This window comes from Rhamphochromis sp. 'chilingali', assembly GCF_963969265.1.
Source record: "Rhamphochromis sp. 'chilingali' genome assembly, chromosome: 18".
Taxonomy (NCBI): domain Eukaryota; kingdom Metazoa; phylum Chordata; class Actinopteri; order Cichliformes; family Cichlidae; genus Rhamphochromis; species Rhamphochromis sp. 'chilingali'.
In genome coordinates this window covers 29,257,281-29,283,592 of record NC_137945.1, presented here as the reverse complement: position 1 = coordinate 29,283,592, position 26,312 = coordinate 29,257,281, and the positions used below count along the sequence as shown (strand labels likewise).

Sequence of the window (26,312 nt, the reverse complement as noted above, 5' to 3'; positions counted from 1 at the left end):
GGTGTGTGTGGTTTCTACGCTATTAACATCAGAAAAAGCAGATATGTGGAGGAACCACGCAGCCAGAGCTGTCTATTTTTTTATCACTTTCATCAAATTTAGGAGTATATATACACTACGTTTATTGTATCTTTAATTAATAAGAAAACTCCAGACATTCCATTCTGAGCTCAAGAAGCTTCTGATAGGTTAGTAGAGTCCATTTGAGTAAATTGGTGGCACAGCTGTGGATGCATATAAGGCACCCCCAAAATACAGAGCCTGTTTCTTTGACATGGGAAGACATATCAACCAAAACACCAGGAAAAGAATTGTAGACCTCCATAAGTGTGGCTCAATTTTGAATACAATTTGGGTGCCATTTGTAATTAAGAAATACATACAATTTCTCTCTTTACTCTTAAATTTAACAAATATGTTTTTTATATTTATCTAAAAAGAATAAACATTTAGTCTGATTTAATGTTTTACAATTAAAAAAGTGATTGTGTTTTTATTGGAAGAGTATGTAAATATCTGGTTTCAACTGTATATTTGATGATGTTGGTGTTTGGCTTGATTGTTAGCACAAAGAGTCTCATGTTACCACAATAAAGAGGTGTTGTTAGTGTAGTACAGGTTTTGTTTATTTTCTGCTCTGAATGTGCACTTTTTTCTACTAGTTTCTATGAAAAGTGCTGCAGAATTAAAGTTTTATTCGATTGGTTGATTGTAACTCATATGAATCACACATACACACGAACAACCATGCAACGTGAAGCTTTTATTTTGAAATGGTGCTGCTAGTAGCGCTTCCTGTGTGTGTGTGTGTGTGTGTGTGTGTGTGTGTGTGTGTGTGTGTGTGTGTGTGTGTGTGTGTGTGTGTGTGCTGCACCATCAGTAACGTCTCCAGCACCGTAGTACTGGGATCCTACGGGGAGCGGGCACAGGGTGACGGCGGTGTTTCCGGCAACCTGCCGTCAGACCAAGCGCTTTCCCGGCTCACGTTTCTTCCAGCCCCGTTATCTTCAGGGAGGGTCCTGCAGGGGGAGGAGTAAGCAAACCGCGGAGGAGGGGACACGCTCTCCGCCTGCTTGGCGCAGTCAGTGCGGTGATAGCTGTCAGACGCGGACGAGGTGAAGAGCGGAATGGTTCATTTATAGACTTCTTCGCTCAAGCGCAGAAGCCCGGGTCGGATTTCCGCCTTTCTCGGGTTATTTTTCGGCGGGTGATAACGACAGTACGTGTCCGTTCGCAGAGAGGAAATGCCGCACAGACATTGTGTGAGTGCAGGTGGATGGCCAACCTGACGGTCCCCGCCGCCGCTTCCCTTCACAGCTCTGCTGTCGTCCGGAGCTGCGAACACCAAGCGAATCCACACAGAACCAAATCCAACTAATAACCTGGAGCTATGCTTCCTGGGGTCGGCGTGTTCGGCACCAGCCTCACCGCACGGGTGATCATCCCGCTGCTGAAGAACGAGGGCTTCGCCGTTAAAGCGCTGTGGGGCCGGACACAGGAGGAGGCGGAGGAGCTGGCCAAGGAGATGAACGTGCCCTTTTACACCAACAGGATCGACGACGTGCTGCTGCATCAGGATGTGGATCTGGTCTGCATCAACCTGCCGCCGCCTCTGACGCGGCAGATCGCAGTCAAGACACTGGGTGAGTCTGGCTGCTCCTCCTGCTGCTGCTGTTAGGATGGATGTTGCGGGCCTAGCGTGCAGGCTGCACCGGGCCACTCTTTAACACCACATACCGCCTTAGTATGCTCACAGTGCTGCAGTGGATAAGACCTAGAAGTGGGAGCTTAGTTAGCAGGTGTGGTTGTTAATGATAGATGCCCCGAGCTTTATCTCACCCGCGGTGAGCGTTGAAAGTGTCCTCTTGGATGACTTACAGCAAGCTGTTTGTGTCCTTAACAGGGAGCTCTGCAGCTGCTGTGCTCCTGAGCAAAACACTGCTTTTCCTCCCCCTTTGCAAAATCTGTGCACAAACGTTTGCAAGTTGCAAACGTCTCTGACAGGATGTTATAATGTTTTGCATTCATAAAATGATGCATTAGTGAAGACGTGCAGTTTAGATGTGAGTATATGGGGACTCCCTGCGAGGCAAGGTCTTCAGTCAAACAGCAGATTTAACCCATATTAGTGAAACTGTCACACACAGAAAACTAGAAACCCCCAGAGACCAGGCCTGCATGCAGGACAAGACACACACACACAGAGGTTGTTCTAGTTTGAATGTGGAGCAGTGCAGCTTATTTTGGAGATCACATCCAGGAGCGGTGACCCTGCTGTGAGAGAATGGTGGTAAGAACTGCCGAGCTCTACATCACACAGGCTTTATTTGCCCCACAGCCTGGCAGCAGAGCTCAGCTGGCAGTGAGCTTTAATAGGTCAGGTCTGCTGAACACCGAAAACAAACGGGTTCAAAGACACAAAAGCATCCGGGGAAGTATTAGGTTATATCTGGGAAAACATGTTCCTGCTTAGCTACCAAGCTGCAGGAAACAGGAGAGTGTGTAGGACGGTAACAAGGTGAGAGGTAACATCTTCAGCTGCATTGTTTTGTTTCATTAGCAACCTCAAAGATATTCCAGTCATGATGACATAAGTTAAGATGCTGAAACAAGTGACCTGCTCTATATAGCTGTGGTGTCACTAGTTGTAGTCATTTCCCTACAGTTATAAATATCCCCAGTATTAACCATGATTAATATAAAATTAAGATGATTATATTTATCATGGTTAATTAATCCCTGGCTGTCAGGGAGTCTGTTTAAACTCATTTAGAGAGGGAGCCCGTGATCTCAGACAGCGATAAGTCATTACGAACATTAAAGGAAGTGCTAATGACAGACCATAAGAGTAAACATTACCTTAACTACGTCGACTTGAGGTGCAAACAGTTGCATAACTAGTTTAGCAGATGCTGCTTTACTAAAGCAGTAAAACTCGCTACACTGCTTATTTAAAAAGCCCTTCATTGTCTTTCATTTTGCCACATTTTCATTAAAATAAGGTGAGCCAATGCTTTGGAATGCGTTGGCACAGAATGTAAATACGCTACATCACATTCATGCGCATTTTATGGACACTTCAGGTCCGACCAGTGTGGTAGCAGAACCAGTTTAACCCACCCCAGCTTACTACTACATTTGTTGCACTTTTGCGTCATCACTTTAATAATGACAGGAAGGACAGAAGGTGGGTCAGAAGTGAACATTTTGCAGTCCAGGGTCCAGACCAGGTCTCCTAAGGTTAAATATTAGACTTAAATAAAATATTAGCATTGTTCAGGATGTCATCTAAAGAAGTAAGTGATGAGTTGAAGAATGGATCACTACCTTGGTAAAAATGGTTAAAACCCCAGCAACACCCAGTAACTGAATGAATAAATAAAGGCTGTAGTTGGCGCCATAAGAGCCAAGGAGGCCTAAACAATTTCTTTCTTGTTTTTAGTGGCTGGAGTGAAGCTTTTCATAAATTCACGTGATCCTCAAAAAACACTTGAACATCTACAGTTCCATGACAACGTGGCATTCTCTGTGCAGGTCACGTGATCTGATGTCAAGAGCTCCTATAAGCTATTTAGTAAATGGCCTGTATTTGTATAGCGCTTTACTAGTCCCTAAGGACCCCAAAGCGCTTTACATCCAGTCATCCACCCATTCACACACACGTTCACACACTGGTGATGGCAAGCTACATTGTAGCCACAGCCACCCTGGGGTGCACTGACAGAGGCGAGGGTGCCGGACACTGGCGTCACCGGGCCCTCTGACCACCACCAGTAGGCAACGGGTGAAGTGTCTTGCCCAAGGACATAACGACCTGTCCGATCCATGGCTCAAACCGGCAACCTTCCGATTACAAGGCGAACTCCCAACTCTTGAGCCACGATCGGCCTAGTAGGCCTATTAGGGGGGTGCTCACATCGCAGCAGAACCACGCGTAGCACTCAGAGTGGGTTCTTGGTTTGTTCTCAGATGGTTTATAACACAAAAAAGAAAAAAAAAAGCTGTAGCAAATTCTAAAGAAAAGATATGCATGAACAAGCTTCCCCCTTATCAGTAACTGTCACTTTCACTTAACACACTCGACCTGCTCCTTCCCACTTGTCCTGTCTTATGTTATCGTACTACAGTAACTCAAAGTCAACTTTGAGTTATTGTAGTACGATAACTCCACATGTCAGCCACCTCCACATCGGTTGTCATGCTCCTGTGGAACACAGTTACCCTGACCTATAGGAGAGGCTGTTTCAAAACTCTTCCAGAAGCAAGTCTTGCTGCTTGCTAGCCAGCTTGACAATGACCCTGGGCACCTCTTTGGGTCTGAGAGCCCTTATTTAAACGAGCTTGAATTGGCATGCTTTATTCCCAATGTGTTATACTCATGTTATACAGCTTATTTCCAAAGTGCTGACACAATCATTGTCTCTGTCCCTGCTAGCAAAGAGCAGAAGAGACGACACGCTAAATCACATCATCATAAGTCAAGAAAACAACAAGTACATGTACCTTCATATTTACATGATAATGAGACACGCTGTATTTTTGCCACTGCGCCGCTGAACCTCTGCTGAGCCCGTGCACTGCTGCTGTTTGACTGTAACAAGCTCGTTGGGTGCAGTGGTGGAACAGCTGCCATTTTTACCATTATGGGATTCTTCCATATCATGCCGCACAGCAAGAAGGTCCTGAGTTCAATTCCACCATCAGGCCGGGGTCTTTCTGTGTGGAGTTTGCATGTTCTCCCCGTGTTTGCGTGGGTTCCCTCCGGGTACTCCGGCTTCCTCCCACCGTCCAAAGACATGCAGCTTGTGGGGATAGGTTAATTGGATAATCCAAATTGCCACTAGGTGTGAATGTGTTAGTGAGTGTGAATGGTTGTCTGTCCCTGTGTGTTAGCCCTGCGACAGACTGGCGACCTGTCCAGGGTGTACCCCGCCTTTCGCCCTATGACAGCTGGGATAGGCTCCAGCGCCCCCCGCGACCCTGAAAAGGATAAGCGGAAGCAAATGGATGGATGGATGGATTCTTCCATAGTGTCAGGTCTCTGTTGAACATTGTGTCAAGGTGTCTGTTAGGGCCAAGTGTAGTGCGACTGCCATGGAGCAGGCCTCCTCAGGGGACTGCAGCTGAAGGTTAGAAATGTTTGCTCATGAGCAGGATGCCAGACAGGCTGTATAACCCCATGTACAGTCGGTCTTCCTCATACTGGAACCGCTGCTGATTCTTAGTGTAATAGTTGTGTAATAGTCAGTCTCCTGTATGGAGATAAGGCCTCTGCGGCTCCATTCATTCCCACACTGCTGCCTTGTTTGCTCCCTGGCTTCACCTTATTCTGTAACGTGAGCTAACAAAAGGGATGGGACTGATGTACAGTGGATATTTGCTCATGCCATGACTGCAGTCTTCTCAGTATGTACTTATGCATACCCTAAATCAGAAGTCACACCAGCACAGGCACGTGACAACAAGGGAGCAAAAACTATCTTTTCAGTGTTAAAGGTTGCTCAAACGAAGTGAGTCTGTCCCAGTGAACTCAACTGGACCCGCATGCCAACTACATCAGCTCTGTCACTAGCCCTTCTTCCTCCTCTCTTTCCTCCCAGCTCATTTCCTCTTAGCTTCACTGCATGTGCGCCGCCTGTTCCTTTCCACCCACCTCTCTTCAGCCGGTCTGCGTCTGGGCCCGATCCTGTTGGCGTTCTGTTGGGCAAACATGAAACAGTGTTTGCAAATTCTGTTGAACTCGGCCTCCATAATCACACCAAGTCAGAATATTATAAACATGATACTGTACATTTTTTAGGTTCCTTTACTGCTTTATAGACACACAAAACTTTGCTACTGCAGCTGTTAATTATTTTCCATATAGATAAACCTTTTATTTCTTTATCTATTTTTAAATCAATCAGTCCTTGTTCTTCAAAAGAGATCAGATGAGTTTGCCTGGAGTTGAAGCTGGCACCGGAAAGTTGAGGCCCTTTCAATTAAGGGTGGGAATCAGCAGACAACCCATGAACCCGCGATTCATTCATGATACAATGTTATCACAATTTCTTAACATTGTGATATTGCAATAAAATATAATTTAACTGCAAAGTCTGTCCTTAAAGGAAAACTTTACTAAAGCAAAACTACAAAATAAGATTGCACAACAATGCCATCACTAAAAGCCGCCATAAATATTGCCCTAAGACGGAGCAGTCAGATATTGGTTATCAGTCTGATATCAGACTGTGATTGTGATTATACGCCGGTTAACTGCAGTAATTAAATATTTGTCTAAATAAACAGAAATTCACTCATGTGACTGAGCCATTAGCTCGCTCTGAGTTAGGAGCTAGCTTTGTCACGCTAACATGACTGGAGCAGTTTTAATTTAAAGGTTAGAAATTCAGATTTTTCAAGAATATAAATGTTTATTGGTAGATATAATGAACACACACACACACACACACACACACACACACACACAAAATAATAATACATGTAGCTTGATGCTAATTCTTAGTGTTTTATCAGCAGCCACATGGTAATGTGTTAAGAAGTGTGGGAAATTACTGGTCCAGATATTTTTCTCTCCTTTCAGTTGCATCATATTTATGGAACACTGATTCACAACAGCTCAGTTAATTCCTCTCAAAGGTAGATGACCTATTGCTAGGTAACAATGTCACCATTAGGTTCACATGGGAATTTCTCACTTTGAAAAGAGCCAAACGTGTGCAATCATTCCACCTTTAGTTGGAAAATTCGGACTGCCGCTCGATTGTTTCTTATCAGACAAAGTGTTCGAGTTCTTCCAGTATTCATTAAACCCCATCAAATGACAAAGACATGGGACTGTCAACACGAATAAGAAATTGCATCTGTCTGACCTTTTTATCTGTGCTGGCAACTGTTGCGAAATTCAGAATTTTTTTTTATTTTATTTTATTTTTTTTTTCAAAGTCAAAGTCAACTTTATTGTCAATTCTGCCACATGTACAGGACATACAGAGAATAGAAACTTCGTTACTCTCAATCCCTAGATAAAATAGAAAATGAACATTTAAATATAAGAGTGATTAAAAATGCAAGTAAAATATTTTAAAGTAAAAAAATTAAATAATATAATACAATTTTACATATAACAAGAAAGCTATACAATATACAATATAAGGGTAAATGACATTGAGTGCAAACCAGGCAGAGTAGTGCAAATAGGCAAATAGTATTTGATCACACTAATGCAGGACTGTCCTTTCCAAGAGAATCACCCCCTTTGCGCGAGCTTTAATTATCAGCTCAGTGTCTTCCAGCAGCCGTGTTAGCACGCATGCTTGTGTCCTCACCTTCGCATGGTGCAGAACTTGGACGCCTAGCAGCCAAGAACAAGCGTCTCTCTAACATGTGCTAATATTGTGGAGTACTGCCATCTTTTGCCAGTGAAAACAATAGTGAGCAGCAAGTGAAAGTGAAACTTTAAAGTGGTTTCAGATGAGAGGTGAACTCCAGTGTGTTTTGTCAAAGCTTTGAATTAAAACAGCATTTTTGCTTGTTAGTGTAGAAAGTTTAGTTTGTAACACAAGAAAAGAAACCAAAATAGAAAGCTAAGATCAAGATAGAGAGACAACTATCTCAGGTGTCACACATGCACACTGAGCAGATGTAACAGCCACATTCTGGGATCACTTTTTGTGGTTAATAATTGTTATAAAATTGTGTAATGTTTATCAGATATACGCACTCACACCGTGACTGGACTTGAACTCCAAGTAGATGCTCGTAGAAAGCAGTGGTAAATTTTACAGATGGCAGACTTGGTGGTAAAGTTGAAAATAAAATTACAGTGAATCGCAATATCAGCTGACCACTGAAATTTCATCAGCAGACACGGCCCACACGCCTGCCCTTTCTTGCATCACCGTTTTCACGACAGCTCTGTGAAAGTCTTACGCAGTCACTGATTGGCTGACCCGAGGGACTGAAGCACTAAAACTTCCTCTTTTATCAGGGCGTGTGAGCTGATAGTAATCTGCCTGTGGCCTGCTTATTGCTCATTCCTCATTGCTTATTGCTTACCTCATGAGCTGAAATGTGATCAGGCTTCTTCAACAGAAGAATGTGAACTTTGCCTTTGACCACATTGACCGGTTTGTTTTTACCCTCTTTTCATTTGACTTTTGTGATGCATGAACACAACGTCTAATACTGATTGTACTTTGCAAACATTTAATTCAACAATTGAATTCAACATACATTGAATGCAAAATTAGACATAAATCTAAAAATGTTTGGTTTATGTGTTTGTCGTCTTATAATCCGTCCATAATAGTTGAATATTTGGGGTAACAAAAGCTTACAGTCATATATTATTTCATATTAGGATGTTCTATGCTGAAGGTGAGAATAAGTCATTCATCATATAATAATATTATATAATTTTTAGTATTTAGCAGTACACTAAGTGTTGCAGTAAAATATACTGCAATTTATCATCTTTTGTCAAATCAAATGACAGTTAAACTTTGTCTATATATCTGTTTTATTCATTAAATAAAGTTATCTCACTATATTTATTTTTATTTAAATAGGTGTAGAATAAGATCACTGTTGCCCTCAGATAAAGTCAGTCTGCTTTGTGTCTGATATCAGTCTGAGACTGACTGGAGTTTAGTTGGCAATTACATGCAATCTTATTTGATAATACATAACATAATAATAATACATAATATAACAAATTTCCCACGTGTGGGACTAATAAAGGTTATCTTATCTTATCTTATCTTATCAAATAACTGTGATAAATCATTGAAAATCACATATCAGCTGCTGTCTACATAAACTGAATTTCCAACAGACAAAACAATGATTGTTTTAATTGATCTCACCAAATCAAATTGAAAGAAATATTCAATATTTACTTGTTTTTAAATCCAAGTTGGGTTTACTCAGTGAAATTAAAGTCTGACTGTTAATATTAACAGTTACATCATCCAGCCAGCCGTCTCTGTATTGTGTGTCCTCCCTTTACCCCTGCTTGAATGACTGAGTACAGAATTAAGAACTAATAATAACCACGAGGATTTTGGGAAAATGGAAAATCACCGGTGGAAGCGAACAGCACCACACATGTTCTTCAGGTTTTACATGAGCAGATAAGCATACTTGGTCTACATTACAGTGAACCTGTCGGTCTTGTTGAGCAGCTTCTTGGCTTCCATTGGGATTTCTTTTGCAGTTCTTCCTCTGGTTTCTCTTTCTTATTAATCTAGCACTCCTGTGGTGTGAAGCTTGTATTAGCGTTTCCAGTTTGCTGCATCCAGAGTAATGCCCTCAGGTTGTTGAGACATATGTACAATACATTTCAGTCCCGTTGGTTTTAGGTGTCCTGTATAGCTTTGCAGTAGAATCATTTCTGTTCTTTAACTTCCTCCTGGGTAGATGCTTTGTGAAAATGCAAGAAAAAGAAGAAGGACGATGCCCCAGTTTGTCATCCTGTAAGTGCCCGGTCCTGTTTTGGGGATCATTCAGAAGGCTGTGCAAAGGTTCTCAGGTGTCCCTGCATGAACAAAAATACTTCAGACTGTTGACGGTCCAGTAAGTGCCTGAGAGTTGGACTATAGTCTCACACTACTTAAAGTGTTGAGGTTTTTCTTTGTCTTCTGTCACATATATAATGTTAAAGTGGTGGACACTGATATTCAAACGTGTATCTGAAATGTGTATTACACAAAACTACTTTAGTGGAGGCCAAGGATAAAAGTATATAGGTGAAAATGAGCATACTGGGTCACTAATCACCTTGTTAAGATTGTGCTTTTATTCTGATAAATGTTCTCGTTTTCGCAGAAGCTTGAATGGCTGTGGGTCACACGCTAATGGGGAATCTGAGAGTTGAACTGAAATGTAAGACGAGCATGAGTTTCAGGTGCGCTTTCTGTCCCCTCGTGTGGTTCCGTTTTGTTGAAGGCGAAGGAAGTGCAGCTCTACAGCTCAGCTCTGCGGTGCACTTTTACAGTGATGAGCAACAGGCACAGCACAGCATGCTGTGTCTTTTTAAAGCGACTGTTGGCACCTTGTGACGTTTGTGTAAAATCCCTTTCAATTATTCACTTCATCACTTGTGTCATTGTGAAATTCCAAAATCGATTTCTGTTGTAATTCTGAGAAAAATGCAACATAGATCACAAGGAAGTTGAAAAGGTCAAGCAGCCGCACAGCATGACTGCTGAGCATGAAACTGACAGCACTGGGGTGTGTTTTCTGCATCAGTCATTATTCAGGTTGATTAGTAATACGTACGTGATAATGACAAATCAACAGAAAAACTTGAACCCTTGAGCAAGAATTGACCTGATAAGGACTCTAATTTGGACCACAAGATGGATTTGAATGGATTTGATGGATCCCTACCTTTGAGAGAATTCCCTCTAAATAAATGCAGAGTTGTACTGGGTGATCACTTTAGTCCTTTAACAATTCTGTCCTGTCAAGAGTGGTCTAATGCTCCTTCCATGGGGCAGGTGACATCTCTGAATGGCTACATGAGTATGAAGGTGATAAAGTCCTACTTGGACACACTGAAATCAGAACACCTGTTGAAAAGCTTCCTCAGTCCTTTTTAAAGTGTATTTGTCCTGTCTCCCTCCCTGCGTGCTGTTCTGCTGATGGTTTCTTCCTGTTAAAAGGGAGTTTTTCCTTCCCAGTGTCACCAAATGTTTGCTCATAGGGAGTCATCTGATTGTTGGGTTTTTCTCTATGTTATTGTAACATCTTTTACCTTAGAATATAAGGCCCCTTGAAGTGACTGCCCTTTGAAATTAAAAAAACTGTAATTGAATTATCAAATGTGAATCTGGTTTCTCTCGTCTCACTGATAGAAGATATCTAAGCTGCACAGCCAGACGCTCGTTCATGCTGCTGACTGGACCAGACTGTACCTGCTAATTATAGCATGTAAAGCTCAGTAGATGGACAGTTTGGGCAATCGCTCGTCTCCATAATGTGACTGTGTGTAATGTGAAGGATGTTGGCTATAATGAAAGCCCGCAGAAAAATATAACTGTAGCATCTTTAGCATCTTTCAGTTCACTGTTTAGGTTTTACCGCATTCAACTTTTCTGTCTTGGTCCAGTCCAGCACATAAACAAATCCAAACATTTTCTTTAGGTATCCCCGTGTTTGTGTTGTTCCTGCATGATCAATATGAACAGTGTGTAGATAACAGGTAACTATGAAGCATTATGCAGACTAAAAGCCAGCAGTAATCAGGTCAAGGGGGTTTGAGTGACGCTAAACATGCAGTGTGTTATTGAGCTGTCATCATAATAGAGGACTGCTACAGTTAACAGTAGATGATATCTGCAGTAGTTTGAAATCTAAATCATGCCCATGGTTCATCAGCACTACACAAGCTCTCAGACACCTGCTCTGCAGGGCCACCCAAAGGCACGGGTTTATTTATAACTTGAATACTAAGGATATCATCATAAATACATGTTTCCACCTCTGATACGCTTACCTAACAGCACTTTTGACTGGTGATGAGCTCTCTGGCAGCCCACTGAACATGTTTAAAGTGCAAACGATGCCCAAATGTACAAATTACAAGAGAATAGTCAGGCAAATTTGTCATCACTGAAGAAAAAAGAAAATGTAAAATGAGTGTCATTAAATTAGTTTAACATTCATATTGTTAACAAGCTTAAAAGAAATGTTAATTGTACATGTGTTATTAAAAATACATCTTAGCTTAGCTTGCATTTCCTTTGTTAGCAATAGCCTGAAAACCATGAAGTTGTTTTTCCTATGTTTACCCGCTTCAGTGTGTTTGCCAGATGTGGAAATTAAAAAAAAAAAAAAAAAACTATTTCTTTATCATAATGCATAAGAGCATGTGTGAAAATGCTTTGTGTGTGGAGTTTGTTCTCTATTGTTAAAGTGACAGCTACGCTAACACTAGCTAGCTGCTACTAGGCCAGTCATAGCTACAAATGTGTGAATGCATTAGGAAGGCCACACCACCAAATGTATGCCTGTATGTCAGGACAATTGATGCATAATTTTCCAAATTTCCAACTATTACCACATCATGGCATGTTGTTTTAGATAAACATTACAGAGTATGATATAAAAAAAAATCAAGCTGTTTGGAACAGCTAAATATTGGCTGCAGAAAAGCAACTTAGGGGTTAATAAAGTGCATATTAACTAGCTAACATTTCTAATTAATCTTGTCATCTGATGACTTATTTCCAGCTACCACACACACCATTGTGGTTAAACCACATTGTATAAATGAGGGAGTCCAACCAGTGTTAGTGTTTTCTGTTTGAGTTGCTATAACCAGAGCAGGTCACTCATTATGGAAAAATAACCTTTTTCTGTATTTATCACATTCTTAAATGATAAAAAGGTACACGAGAAGAGAGCACCTCTGATGTAGTCTACAGAAGGGCTCCGTTTTCTTCAGGGTGACTTTGCTTGCATTCATCAGCCTGATGGATGAAGGGCCCTTTGGCTGAGCGGTGCTGCTGAGTGGTTTAGCTCCAGACAAATTAACCACCCTCGCAGACGGAGTCAGCCAGGAGATAGAGTGGTATGCCGACATTCCCAGGCCTTCTTTTTTTGCTTTCTCCGCTTGTGTTTTTCACCACAAGTTTCCCACTGGTTTGCGTTCATGTTCTACTGGATGTCCATTAACATGTTAATGACAGCCTGGGAGCGCAAGTGTGAAAAAGTGTGTTTTAGAGACAGAGGAATGAACTGAGAGACGATGAGGAGCAGTGAGGAAGAAAAGCAGAGAGAAAGCTTGTCATCCTGTGAAATTGCCTTTGTGTGTTGGATGAATGGCCGGACGGGGGAAGCTCTTTCAGCTCACCGCCACGCTGTGCGGACAAGTGAGCATTCCTGGAGAAAAGGAAAGTAGAAACCTCCCCGTCCCTGCCCCTTCGACATGCCCGCTTTCTTCTGCATGGACCCATTAGGGACTGTTGTGTGGCATGAACTTGGGGTCCAGGCTTTGGAACAGGAATCACATTGTGTGTGTATGTGTGTGTGTGTTTGTGTGTGTGTGTTTTTAAATCCAAGGGCATTAGGGAGGCCAGATTTTTATATAGAATGGGATTTGAGGCAGGCTTTTAGCGTTGAATAATTCTGCATTATTAGACTAGAGTCTTAATGAGGATATTTTCCTCTATTATTATATTTGAACAGGAATGGAAGAGAAGCTTTCAGAGATTTCTCGTTTAGTGTCAGTCAGTAAATCTGCCGTGTGTGGAAAAGGTTTCTGTCTTTATTTTTATTATCCACATGAGGAGAAATGAGAAGCCGGCATTACTTCTCATTCCATCCATCCATCCTTAGCTTCTGAATTATATAAGAAAATCCTCTCTAACGCACTGGGGTGGATTGGCAACAGTTATTACTGGTAAATAATGGTTGAAATCATTACAGCTGTATCACCAGTTCACATGGGTGACATGTTAAATGAATAAGGTGTTGGTGACACTCAAGCCATCTTCATACATACACTGATGCCTTGAACATTTACATGTTGCCTGACTGAGCAATGTGAGAATAACACATAGTCACAGTCGTAGGAATACGTAAAACACTTGTCATAGTTTTTTTAGTCGAAAGACTAAATTAGACATATTTAGAGGGGCAATCGAGTTTTAAAAAAATAACAATAAATAAAGCTGTACTGTTTTCCACATGATTCAGTGAAAAACAAGAGCCAGACGATGTGGCTAAACGCTAACTCATATCTTATCCTGTTATGACCCGTCGCTACTTAATTCCTTCCCGGCCTGAAAACACCTCGCTGATCAGCCTGTTAAAACACTCCCACTTACTGAGTGTCTGTGTGTAGCTAACTGCAGCATGTCAAAACAAAGATACCTGTGCAATCAGCTGCGGTGTTGGGAAACTACTTGAGTAATATTTTCAACTTGCACAAACTTAACCAGTGGCCCCGTCATCATCTTCTCTAGCATGCTGCCGGCTGATGCACTGTCATCAGCTTATGTGGCTCTTTATTCCCCGTCTTGTCCTCTGTTGTTCCGCTCAGATGTCCTTTTATGCGCTGTGTTCAGGAATAGGTCTGTCTGTGTGTCTTAATTGGCCATCAGGGAACAGGGACAAGAGGCATGTGCGGATATGAGTTAAAGCCCCCAAGTTTTTGGTCCGGTTTTTCCGCTAAGACTATTGTAACCACACCAGGTCCTGCACTTTTTTCCTTTTTAACCTTGTTGGGCCTATTTTTAGATCACGCTTGAGCAATAAAAAGCATAAACTGACACTGCGGAGTAACGTGCGACGCAGCAACGCGGTCAACAGGAAGTGATACTTGGGTACTCTGTAGTAAAGTGTGTCTCACTTCCTGTTGTGTGTGGGAAGTGTGCGCTTGGGTGATATTGAGGATTTCTTTCAGCGTTTTCCTGCTAACGACCGGTGACCCTTTGTGTTCTTTTCTTTCTCTGTGCATGTGTGTAACATATGAAATATATCCAGCTGCCCAATAAACAAACGGAGAGATGGAACGATTCAGAAAAATAGAAAACAGATCAGGTTTTTCTCTTCTTCTTTCCATATCAATAATATCTTTGTTGGTCATGTATCTCTCTGACTAATGTCTCTTTCCATCCTTCTTATTTTTCTGACAAATTCTTTCCAGCTTGCCCTCATGCATGACTCAGTCATACCACGGGTGTAACTGTGTCGCTGCAGTCTCCCACTGACTTGCTATTATCACACAATCCCAGTCAGCCAGGTGCATGAAAGGAAGTCAGATACCACTATGGAGCGATTTCATGCAACCAGCTTCATTTAAATCTCCACCATTTAAAGGAATTGTCTAAAATCATCAGTTTTTAAAGGTGCTATGGGTCCCATGTTATCAGTGTCCCATTTTTTTTTTACTATATATAGCAGAAATAGTTGAGCATTCTCAGCATTGTTTGAAGTCATGATTCTAGCCATACGTTATATATTCAGCCTCCTCCTTGAGGGAATTATCTGATTTTTAAGCCCCTAACAGCTCTGTTTGTGCGGTCCAGATAATTGCTAACTTTGTCTGTCTGATTTTCAGTGCTCCCCAGGTATGTCGCATTAGGTTTATAAGATTAGGTGGTCTGTTTGACGTCACTGGACATAGGAAATTCATGTAAACCTTTTAGTATATTGTAATTTAAGTCATCTGAGCAGGAGCCAAATTGCTGCACTTCCTCTGGGCTCTGACTTGAAATTCTAGCCCCTGACGGAAGACCTCGGCCAGTCACACATCTTTTCAAACCAAATCAGGTCGGTAGTATGAAGACTAGAAAAAGCCTGCTTGGAAATTAAGAAGTGGTGTTATGTGTTAAGCAGAGGCCTTTCTCCTGGGAGAGAGGGTTTAAGTCTTATTATTATGCCAGAAATGAGTGTTGATTGTAGGCTGCAGTTAAAATAAAAACTGTCCCTGGTTCTGAATGTGAAGCCAACATGAAAGTTCCTTAAACCTGCATTTCCCCAGCAGGGGGCGACTACTCGGTTGCAAAAAGACGTCGGTTTGCATAGAAGTCTGTGAGAATTTATCCTGAGCCTTACTTATTTTTTGACCTCAGTAAATACTTCTCTAATGAGTATATGGACCCAGTTACTGTATCATATTCAATACAATGTGTTATTTACTTACTGTTTGGATCATTTGTATGAAAATAAATGCCAAGTCAGTACTGTATGGGCATGCAGTGTTATGTGTTGCATAATCAGATCCATCCCTTTCATCAAAACTCATTATGTACGTGACTAAAACACTTGAGATCAAAATGGATGCGGCGGTGGTGGCTGAATGCATCTTTTTTATACAATATATGGCATTTTGATAATGTATGTATTCATGTGCATATGGTGGAAGGCACCTCAAACAGAGGTGTGGCTTCAGGTTTGCTGCTGAAGGTGCTTCAATGATATGTTCACACATTACCCCAGTATAGTGAGAAGCCTAGAAGCTGAGAGCCACTGTTCTCTGTCACAGTATGCAAATGATCCATGTGATCAGACTGAAAGATGCAAATACTGGAGGTGATTTTGCGTACAGTAGAGCACTGTTATTTAAATTACACTGACCGCTACAACCCTTTTGGATTTCTTAGAATCACAGATGTGTCATTGTGCAGTTGCATACCACTGCACATCTGGATCTCTGGGGAGAATTTGATGAGTTCACGATGTTTCACAATCTCGCTCAATCATTCTTTCAGCCAGTCCCACAGACCTGCCTATTGACCATTGATGTTCTTCTGCGGCGCATTGCGATGTCTGTTCTCTGCACAGTCATCGTAGAAGCGCTTTGCATTTTTTGACCTCGTTTATCTCACGACTCCAGAAGGCGCATGAATGAAGCATTGTGTCGGTGCCCTGTCTGCTGTTAACCCAGCCATAGTGAGTTATGACTTCCAAAGCAGCCAGGAGACTGCCAGCCAAATTCAACTGGGTCAAAAAAAAAAAAAAGAGATCTTTCAAAAGGCAGTGTGTCTGTCTCAGCTGATGGAGGTCATCTCTGTTTATTTATGTAACGTCATTGTCGATTTAGAGTCTTTGACTGCAGGTTCTAAGACCGTTATGTGTCACGTCTCAGCAGTTACTTTGTAATTGGGCTATGTTTCAAGCAATTGTTGTTTATGGAGACGGGAAACACGACTTCCCCTTGATATTAGTGACCCACGAATAATAATAATGTTTGAGACTTAAAGTGATATGTTTGGCAGAATTATGTGTGGGGAAGTTGTCACATTGATCAGGGGCCTCTTCAGACAGCACTTTGTTCACATGTTCATATGTTACTAGTTAAATTGAGCCCTTACTGAGTAGAAATTAACACAAGCTGCATCAGAAGGACTGTTATCGCTGCAAGACGATGCACTACTTAAGTATTATTTTAGCTGTTCTAAGTATTCCAGCATCCAATTAATCAAGTGAAGTGAGATAATACACAGTTGCTTGCCAATAGCAAAAAAAAAAAAAAACTAGCTCTGTTACTTTAGTCAGGAAATGTAACATATTTTTATTTACTCCTTTTAACAGGGACATATGTAGCTACTGCTCTATACAGCTTTTGATACAGTGTTACCTGTGCAGTAATTTGATGTGTGTAACAAAGTTCCACAGTAATCGTTGTCATGTTTGTGCTGTGTTTTCTAATTCTGGTTTGGATTCAGTCTCCAGCATGCTTGGCTGGATTTGAGAGATTGCCACAGTCACTGTTTTTTAGTAGTTTTACAACACTGTGCCAACACTTTAGCAAAAGAACGAGGCAGCGCCTGCTCCTTGGCAGGCTTCCACAAATCAGCCAATCAGAAGAAAGTGCCCTTTAGGAGACGGGTACCTGAAAGAGACAGGAACTAATAGAGCCTTATTTTTACAGATGACAGGCAGATACGAGGGGTGCATTATCACCATGACGACAGTCCTGCTTGGCCCAAGTGTTTTCCCTCCTCCATCCCTCTCCAGTGATAATGGTTATAGTGGAACGTCTTTCTTGTGAACGCAATCGCATCAAAACGTGTCAATTAATTAGCGTGCGCCTTAAGTCACTTGCCCGCCCATGCATCTCAGGACATTAATGATTACTAATGATTGCTCACTGCCCTTTACTCACGTGTCAGTTTATGGTACAGCTGTCTGCCTCCTTATGTAGCGTTAGCTGTGGGTCTTCAGCGACGTGTAAGTTCACTATGGAATGACTTTATCCTTCCCCGCTCCCTTTTTTTCCCCACAATATAGAAGTAATAAGCTTAGAAGTCATCTCATTAACAATCACATGCTGTCATGTGCTCCATACAGGGTCCCTTACGATAACTGTTAGCTCACTGCTGCTCATTACAATTCTGACCTTCCTCCTGTCGCCTCCTCCTTTCACTTCACAGCAGCTCAGTCTGGCACAAAGACGCCCTTCATGGCTCTGAATGAAGCCAACTGAAAGGAGGGCTGGAGCTCACCTCTTGTTTTGACAAAGCCTGACTTCTTCCAAACGGCCACTCTAGCATGCTCACCTGTTAGTGCGATCCCTTTGGAAGATGCAGTTTGTTTTTTATTATTGTGAACTGAAAAGCTCAAACTTGGCAATATTTTCTCAGACACTGTACACAGTAACAGCAGAGTTACATGTGTCTTTTACCTCATGCATGGCATCTGTCCTTTACCCTAACATATAGCACGTTTACATTTTTAGTGCATTATTCTGTCACATTGTCCCAGGCTGCTTTAAATGCCAGTTACTTTGGCCACCTAAGAGCAGCTTCTCTGGGACAAAGAGTCAGTTACGTATTTATTATTGATGACAGCAGGTTTGCTCACTGCAGTCCTTGTAGTCCTCTATTTGCTTTTTTCTAAATCAAGTCGTCTGACTTTACTTCTTTCTGTACCTAATGAGCTGACACGTACGCATGACTAAGCATTTAAAGTGATATTTGCCTGACCGCAAGCAGTTGTTTATATGTAAATGAGCCCAACCAGCTTAAAGTGGCAATTACATGAGGAAAAACATGTGCGTCTGGGTAGTCTTCTGCCTGACCTACATAGTAAATTAAGGCAGCTCTGAAAGCAAAATGTAACAGAGAGGTGCTTCTTTGGGAGACAGCTCTATCACTGTCAGGCTTGTTTTATCTGTCTCAGCTGTGCATGTTACCATGAGCCATGATGGGAAGTGTGCTGATTAGGATGCTGTGTTTGTGTGTCAGTGGTGAGAGAGGAAAAGTAGCCGTTCAGCTCAGCAGTTAATTAGACCCTGGAGGAACTTGGGGGGGGGGCTCTTCAACTACAGACACGTGCAAACTCTTTGTGATCCGAGGTAAACATAAAGGCTAATTTTGCCATTACTTTTTTTTTGTTTGTGCTAAATACATTTTTATCACTGCACAGTAGGAATATTTAGCTAACTGTGACATATTGTATGGATGGCCATTTCTGTTTGCATATACCTGCATTATCAATGGGCAGCAGCAACCTTAATGCATGCCCATAGTGCTTGTGGTTTTAGTGGAAGCCACTCCTTTGATTACGAGTCAAAGGAGTGCCAGTTGCCAGAGGGCCACGCTGGTGCTGGGGTTAATAGCTGCACTTAAGCACATTTAGGGATGCTAAACTCCTTGAGATTCAAGGGCATTAGCTGAGGCCAAAGCTGGTTGAATGAGGCTAATGCTTCCTATCATTCATAGCTGTACTGTGTCCTAATGGACTTAGTGTTGCAATACCTAGTGTTTTATCATTCCTATCCATCTGCTGGCTGTACTCTCCCCAGGTGTGCTTTTTCCATGACTCGTAACACTATGAACACCACCAAATTCTTACTCCTGTTTGGCATAAATATTATCTTAAATAAGGCAGTTTAGTGTTTGGGGCTTCTCCAGGATTTGTTAAAGAAGTTATATGGCATCCACACATGCCCCCTGCCTTTGCATTAGCTGGAAAGTTCCAAGCAAAAGCAGTTGACAAGAAGGTGACACCAAACTTAATGCCTATTACTGTAAAAAAAATGCATTAAATAACATTATATACTTTATAATACACAAGAAATGAACATTTTGGCATCAGTTGACATCAGCGGTAAAATGCATGAATGTCACTTGACATCTTTGGCATACAGAAAATAGATTTAAAAACCATAACCGATAATTTGTTGCAATAAACGTCCACTTGGAGAATACAAAGCTCTCAGTAAATAGCAGCTTGTGTACACATGTTAACAAAAAACTGCACCAAACATCAACTCATTAACACTTATCTTGTATAACAGTTGACATTGTTTGCACACACCCTTTTAAGGAAGTTTTCCTACTGAAATGTCATTCAGATTATCCACTAGCTGTTTAAGGAGGAAGGTGATAACGCTGGTCAGTAGACAGGTAGTGGTTCTTTTGTGTAGTGGTGTACGGGAGGGAACACACAGACTCTGGGGTTAGTATAAAAATATGCTAAATCAAACATGTGCATCTCTTAATCGGTTAGGAAACAAAATTGATCTTTTAAACATTTTTGAACCAGACACCAAATATTACCAAATTTTGTTTCCATTAAACAGTGACTGCGCTCCTCTGGACTCGAAGCAGATTGATTTGAAATCCAAAGCAGTAGAGCAAACAGTGCTGCGTTCATCCATCACTGCTATCAAGGTCTCTATTGACATGCTAATTTCACAGTGTGAATACACAAAAAACAGCAAATTAGTGAGCAGACAGCTGGCTTTTGTTTGCTTTATGTCCAGCCAGAAGCATACAGTGTACACTGATAAGAATGTCTAATTCTCCATTTGTTTCTGGGCTCTGTTGCCACCCCCTCTCTGCTGTGTAATTGCTTTAACTTAAATTTAATTTGGAATAATGAGCAGAAAGATGAGCCTGGCCTGCCTTGCCTAGTGTCTGCTCCTGTTTGGTGCTGAAGAACCATTCAGTGAGGCACAAACTGCTTCAAAGATGCTGAGAATAGTAATACTGGCTTTAGAGAATCTGTGTTGTTTACTCAAACACATCATGATACCAGCTAATGCTGCGTGTGAACTCTGCTTTACTACATATCGATTTCATCAGTGGATAGGAATGTAGAAAGCTCCTCCCTGACACGTCTCATTGTGACCCTCGCCCTGCAGGAGCACGTGCGTGCCACAGCGTGGCAGATGGCTATTTCTCCTGACTGGTTCCCCTACATTTCCTATTTCTGGCTTCCTCGGGCGGAGGGCCTATTGTGTTGGCTGTTGCAATGATGCCTTCAGCATCCTTCTCGAGCCACCTGGTTTTCCTTTCCAGCTGTTTCCACAGGGCCGCATTAGAGGCGGATTTAAATGTGAACTCTGGTCTTGTAGTCTGGTTTTGTCCCCATTTCTTCAGCTGGTGAGTCAAGTTTATTGTATCAGTGTTGCTGATCAGTATTTGCTCTGCCATCAAAAGCAAGTCAGTGAGCCTCGCCCTCACTTAAACCCAGCCTGACCTTCCTGCACAGCCAACACTTCCAGCCTTTCCTTCCTCAGCAGTGCCACTCCTGTACAGTGGAGGTGTGAGATCTCATGCAATGAAAGCATTCCCTCTACCACACACAGCCTCATACCCTCCCTCTCGTGTTTCAAGGCTGTGCCCTGTGTTTGTGTGTCTGCTGAAGTGAATATTTGGTGCCCTGTAGGATACGCCACGAGTCGTGCAGAGAGGCCCAGATGATGTGTGTGGCAGTGAGCAGAGAGGAGCACTGGACTGGAGAAAGTTGGCCTTCATTTGTAATGATGCAGCTGCTCTCTCTTTCTCTATCCTGGCATTCCTCTGTCAGTGTCTCTGTCCAGCCAGTGTTGACTTAGCAAAATGGAAGAATATCAAAAATAATCATATTTACAGGACCTGAAGCAATCACAGCCTTCAAGACTTAGAATTTCGCTTGTTCATTGCGGTAATTTGGCTGAATTAAAGACTGTCACTGTAATTTTTGATATTTTGATGTGTAAATGTCATAGAACAAGTAACATGAACAGTTAGCAGTGAACAGTTTCCATATAAGCCATATATGAACTCAGGGGCCAGATCAAGTGGGACCCTCTTGGGGCTGAAAAATGAAGCCAACACTGATAAACATGGCCTAGTTTGACTAAATAAACACTTAATTGGATCTCCACCTAATGCACTTTGTTTGTTTTGGCACCAGTAAAGTTTTCTAATAACAGCTGGCACTTGATCAATACTGCGTGGACAGTAAAGCGTAAACATGCAGGTATATGGATTTTTACAGGAGTTTGTAAAATTGTCATGTCACCATCTTTATTGCACATCCTGTTTTTAATAAATAGAACTTGCAGGAAGTCACGCATGCTTTGTGTGTATGCAGAGGACAGTGGGTTTTAAATTCAGCAACTTTTATGTGTATGACTAGGGATGGGTATTGATAAGATTTTCATGATTCCGATTCCATTTTCGATTCTTTATCGATTCTTATTTTTAAAAAAGGAGAACACTAAGGTCGATTAGCTTAGAACTTTGTTTTATATGTGTGAATGTGTGTGTGAATGGGTGGATGACTGGATATGTAAAGCGCTTTGGGGTCCTTAGGGACTAGTAAAGCGCTATATAAATACAGGCCATTTACCATTTTACCATTTATATCTTCTCTTTGAACAAGATAGAAATTTAGGAGTAACATGGCCTTACAAACCCAACAGTGAGATCTTAAGAGAGCCACAGCCTACGGCTCTTCAATGGGGTGTCACAGGGTCCCCAGGAAAAAAAAATTGTAAATGTAAAATAATAAAATAAATATTCTTCTGTAGCAATAACAAAGTGTAACATAAATTATTCTGTAGCAATTACACAAGAATATCCAGAAATGTCCCTGCCTACAATTAAACACATTCACTTACCGAAAATCATCTGCTGTGGCAAATGGGTTCAAGCCTTTTACCACAAACTGAGTCACTGCTCGGTGACATTCGTCTATCCTGGCCTGAAAGGAGACGCTACCGGTAGACTGCAGCGAGAACTGCCAGCAATTGAGCCAGACTCTGTCTGTCTCTCTCATCATGGTGGCCTAAATGCACAGTAATGGCAGGTTTTGTAATAAGGCAGATCGCGCTAACATAATATGCACTGTTAGTTGATTATTTACCTGCCGCATTAACGGGAGAGGACGTGCAAACGTTACCGCTGCTGCTGGGTTGAGATTCACGAGTCCGGAGCAGAATTAAAAACACGATCGCGTGTTTTGTGAGCAAATGCTTTTGCATATTCGTAGTGTTTCCTCCCTTAAATGAAGTATCTACTTTGCAAGTATTGCAAGTTGCCCTGTTGTCATCCGTTCTCGTAAAGTATAACCAAACTTTTGAGCGTTTGAGCCGCCATGTTTCCTGCCAGGTAAATGACGCTCCGCAACGTGGTGACGTCAGTCAGGGCGACTGGAATCGATAAGGGAATCGTTTGCAAAAATGGCAAACAATTTCAAGGAACTGAAACAGTGGTTTTCGATACCCATCCCTATGTATGACTGACAAGAACTACATGTTTTGAATGCTTTTTCTTTTTCTCTGCATATGTTAACTTAGTAGAAATTGCTGCTAACTGCTGCAGTGGTTGCACTGTTAAAATTGATTGTACACGATCTCATACTTATTGCTGTAACGATGTTAACATGCTGCACATGGCTCATCCATTCAAGATTCAGTGACTCATCTGTTCCGTCCAATTAATTACAAAGCCCCTGTCTGCCTCATTCTCCTCTCCCTGCAATGAGATTAAGGAATTAACTTTTGTTTTTCACTAGAGGGTCATGATCAGAATATGTGCGAGCAAATAAATTAAAAGTAGTCACCTGCTGGGTGGTGTTTCTGCCTTTCCAGCTTGTAGCAGGAACATGTTTCTGCAATTTACTTCTTTTTTGGACGTCAGGTCTGTGAGGCGATGGGGTGTGTTTTCAGTCTGTGAGGTCGGCTGATTTGTTAGGCAAGTTGTCAGGAGCGTGTACCTGAAGGCACCTGGAGGGAAGCGTGCTACCACTGTTCACTGAAGGAAGCTTCTAATCCTAGAAAGCTAAAAAATGGCAGTCTTGTACAACCTGCTTTGCAAAATGTCAGTGACTCTTATGCAATGCTGCTGCTCCTGCTGCATACCTGCTTCCATGGTACATTGTCTGGATTTACACAGTAAAGAATGATGCATCCCCATTACTGGCCTCTTTATAATCTATTAATACTCTTGTCATATCTATAGGAGTGTGATTGTCCTTTTCCCCTCTAATGCAGGGCCTTCCTCTCTCTTTGCCTTTAAATCTGTTGGTTAGATAAGTCTTATATGTGAATTATTGATGCTAAGGGACTGAGCCTCTGTGCTCAAGGGTTTTTTCTGCTCCATTACTGCTCTCCCACTGGGTCAGGAACTTTACCTGCGATTTGAGCTTCAATTTACCCCACCAATCCTGAGGAAGTGTAGCTATTCGACCAACCCTAACCCCCAGCGTCAGGCCTTTACACTAAACCTACCGTATATCTAAGGATATTTTCCACTGTTGATCTCACATGTGGCACACATTAAGAAAAAGAAGAAGCTTACTAGCTGTACATCCAGTAGATTATCAACCACCACTGTTAACACACTGAAGGCTCAAAGACCAGCTAAATTGCAATATACAGTATTTCAATAAAGCGAGGTTGGCCAGGAGAGAAGCAGCCTTAACAGAATGGCATCAGGAACAGAGGCAGGTTATAGGCTGATTCCTACCAGCCCTGTGGCAACCAAGCAGGTCAGAATTTGCACTTATCCCAGTTGTTACATCCTAGGTAGGGCTCCACTAATCCAGAACACCTTAATTTAATGACCACTTAAATCTGATAGGCAGGTCAGTGCGTATTACTGTCGAATGAGTTCATTTTTCATGTCTGGCATCCTGGTGTCGCTTCCATTGAAGGTACATCTGTGATGTGTTCATGGTGCAGGTGTAAAGTGGGTTACAGTGCTTGAACATCTAATTAGTAGCACAGAAGAGGAGCAAGCATAAACGGAGTAAGGGTTTTTTAAGTGACAGTTTATTTCAAATGAATTTTTTGAGCACCTCAACATAACACTCCGCTGTTTGTGTCTGCTAGCTATAAGGTGCAGATGCCGATCAGGACTACTTGGTATGTACTAATAGATAAACTGGAAATAAAAGCTTACATGTAATGTCCTCAATCAACTTAGCAATTTAAAATCATATATTGAATTTATACATGAGCTGTTTGTTAAACAAATTGAGAGCAAAGCAGGCTGTTAACAGTCAATGTTAGGTTACATCAAGCGTCTTGATAAATTCAGTTTGAAGTCTAAGTCTGTCTGACAAAAAAGTTATTATGTTTCTTATTTCTAATTAATTCCTCATTAATTCCTTCCCATATGCTGCACCAGTACACCTAATCTCAGGGTTTCCCCTTAGACTAGGTATTACTTGGTGCTGTTGTTTCTGTAACTAACAAAAATTTCAGATGCAGAAAGGAAGCACGTCTGTCTAGAGATGATATGTCTAGAGATTAACATCAACTCAACGTTTCTCACTTCCCAATGCTCACAACTGAGTGTTGGAGCATAGATCGCCCACTAAATTGAGCTCTTCAGGTCCCTTACGGGGAGCTGTATATGGCCCACAATACTGCTGTAAGTACACAAAGTATTGTATTTTACCCTCAATCCTTATCCATTCGAGTGCCATTTGTTTACTCTTGGAAGTCCTGCCTAGTTGTACTGATGACACTGTATCTTTCTTTGGCATCCCATCTTTCAAGGGATTCCCATGTGATTTCTTAAATTTACAATTGCTTTCGCTCCATTTCCCATCGTCCTCCTCTTCTTTTTTTTTGTACTCTTTGCTCTGTGCTCTGCACTCGTATTTCTTCTCACGCTCCTCTATTCACTTTTAATTCTGGTCTACCAAATACAGCATTAGCGCTGTATCATTTCATCTCCCAGCCGTTGGTTTACTGCAGTGGTTGCTATGATAGCACCTTGTGCTCAGGTGCATCCATAATCTGTTGCGCAAACACACGATGTGTCCTCTCACTGTCTGAGTCACACTTCAGCAGAGTAGCTCCCCTGACTCATCAGTCTGACCTGCCTAAGCCAGGCTCGACCTTTCAGAGCTTTGTAGACAAGGAACGAAAGGTCGTTGCTGATCTGAAGAGAAGCCGCTTTTCATCTCCATAAAGGTCACACTTTAGTTTGGCATGACAGCACAACCATAAGAATAACAGTATAAAAAGTTCCAGTATTCTTTGTCATTTTTGTATTGTTTGTATTCTTTTGTTCTGTATTGTGTTGTAACTAGGCAAGCTAGTGCTTCATATGAAAACCAAAATACCCCATCAAGAACATTTAGCATTTAGCCTGAAGAGTCTCACCCGAGGCAGTGTGTCTTTTCCTGTATCTGTTTCTGTGTGTTGCTGCCAAGACGAAGGGGACGTGGGTAAATATTTTTTGCTTTGTGTGTGTGTGCACAGTGGCTGGGTAATGGGTGGGGGGGGAGGGGCTCCCTTAGCGATCCTCAGAACTGGGTCAGAGGGATTAATATCCTGACCTGGCTAATTGGAGCTGAAGTTCACTTCCAAAACTGCTAGTTCACCCACAGGCAGCCTCAGCCGGGACTCCACTATGAAGCTTTTCACACTCTGAGGGCTCAAGGAATGTCTACAGTATGTGAAGCAATGCTTTTAGATTGTGTGTACATATCCTTTATTATTTGACTCCCTGTTGACAGTGTGAATCTAGAGCATTTACAGTGCATTAAGCTAACAGTGGCAGAAGTGGCCACAAGAACAGCTCAGTGTCAGCGTATCAGTCAAAATAAATCCTTAGCAACAGCCC

General features: G+C 41.9%; 1 protein-coding gene and 1 long non-coding RNA gene across 3 annotated transcripts in view; one reads left to right on the top strand and one right to left on the bottom strand.

Annotated features, from left to right (window-relative positions):
* Positions 1 to 937: 937 nt before the first annotated feature.
* gfod1 (glucose-fructose oxidoreductase domain containing 1) overlaps positions 938 to 26,312 on the top strand; it is a 36,198-nt gene continuing 10,823 nt past the window's right edge. The window contains exon 1 of the mRNA XM_080864534.1: positions 938 to 1,643. Within this exon, the coding sequence (XP_080720660.1) occupies positions 1,391 to 1,643 (253 nt within the window). The 5' untranslated portion in view covers positions 938 to 1,390. The remainder of the gene's footprint in view (positions 1,644 to 26,312) is intronic.
* On the bottom strand, positions 4,455 to 22,817 carry LOC308385546. Of its 2 annotated transcripts, none has more exons than XR_013969543.1 (3): positions 22,597 to 22,817; positions 22,352 to 22,518; positions 4,455 to 5,697 (listed from the first exon to the last, which is right to left on the bottom strand). It is a non-coding gene; the product is annotated as an uncharacterized lncRNA (long non-coding RNA). The 2 variants fall into 2 exon arrangements; XR_013969544.1 differs by lacking the exon at positions 4,455 to 5,697 and adding an exon at positions 21,125 to 21,296.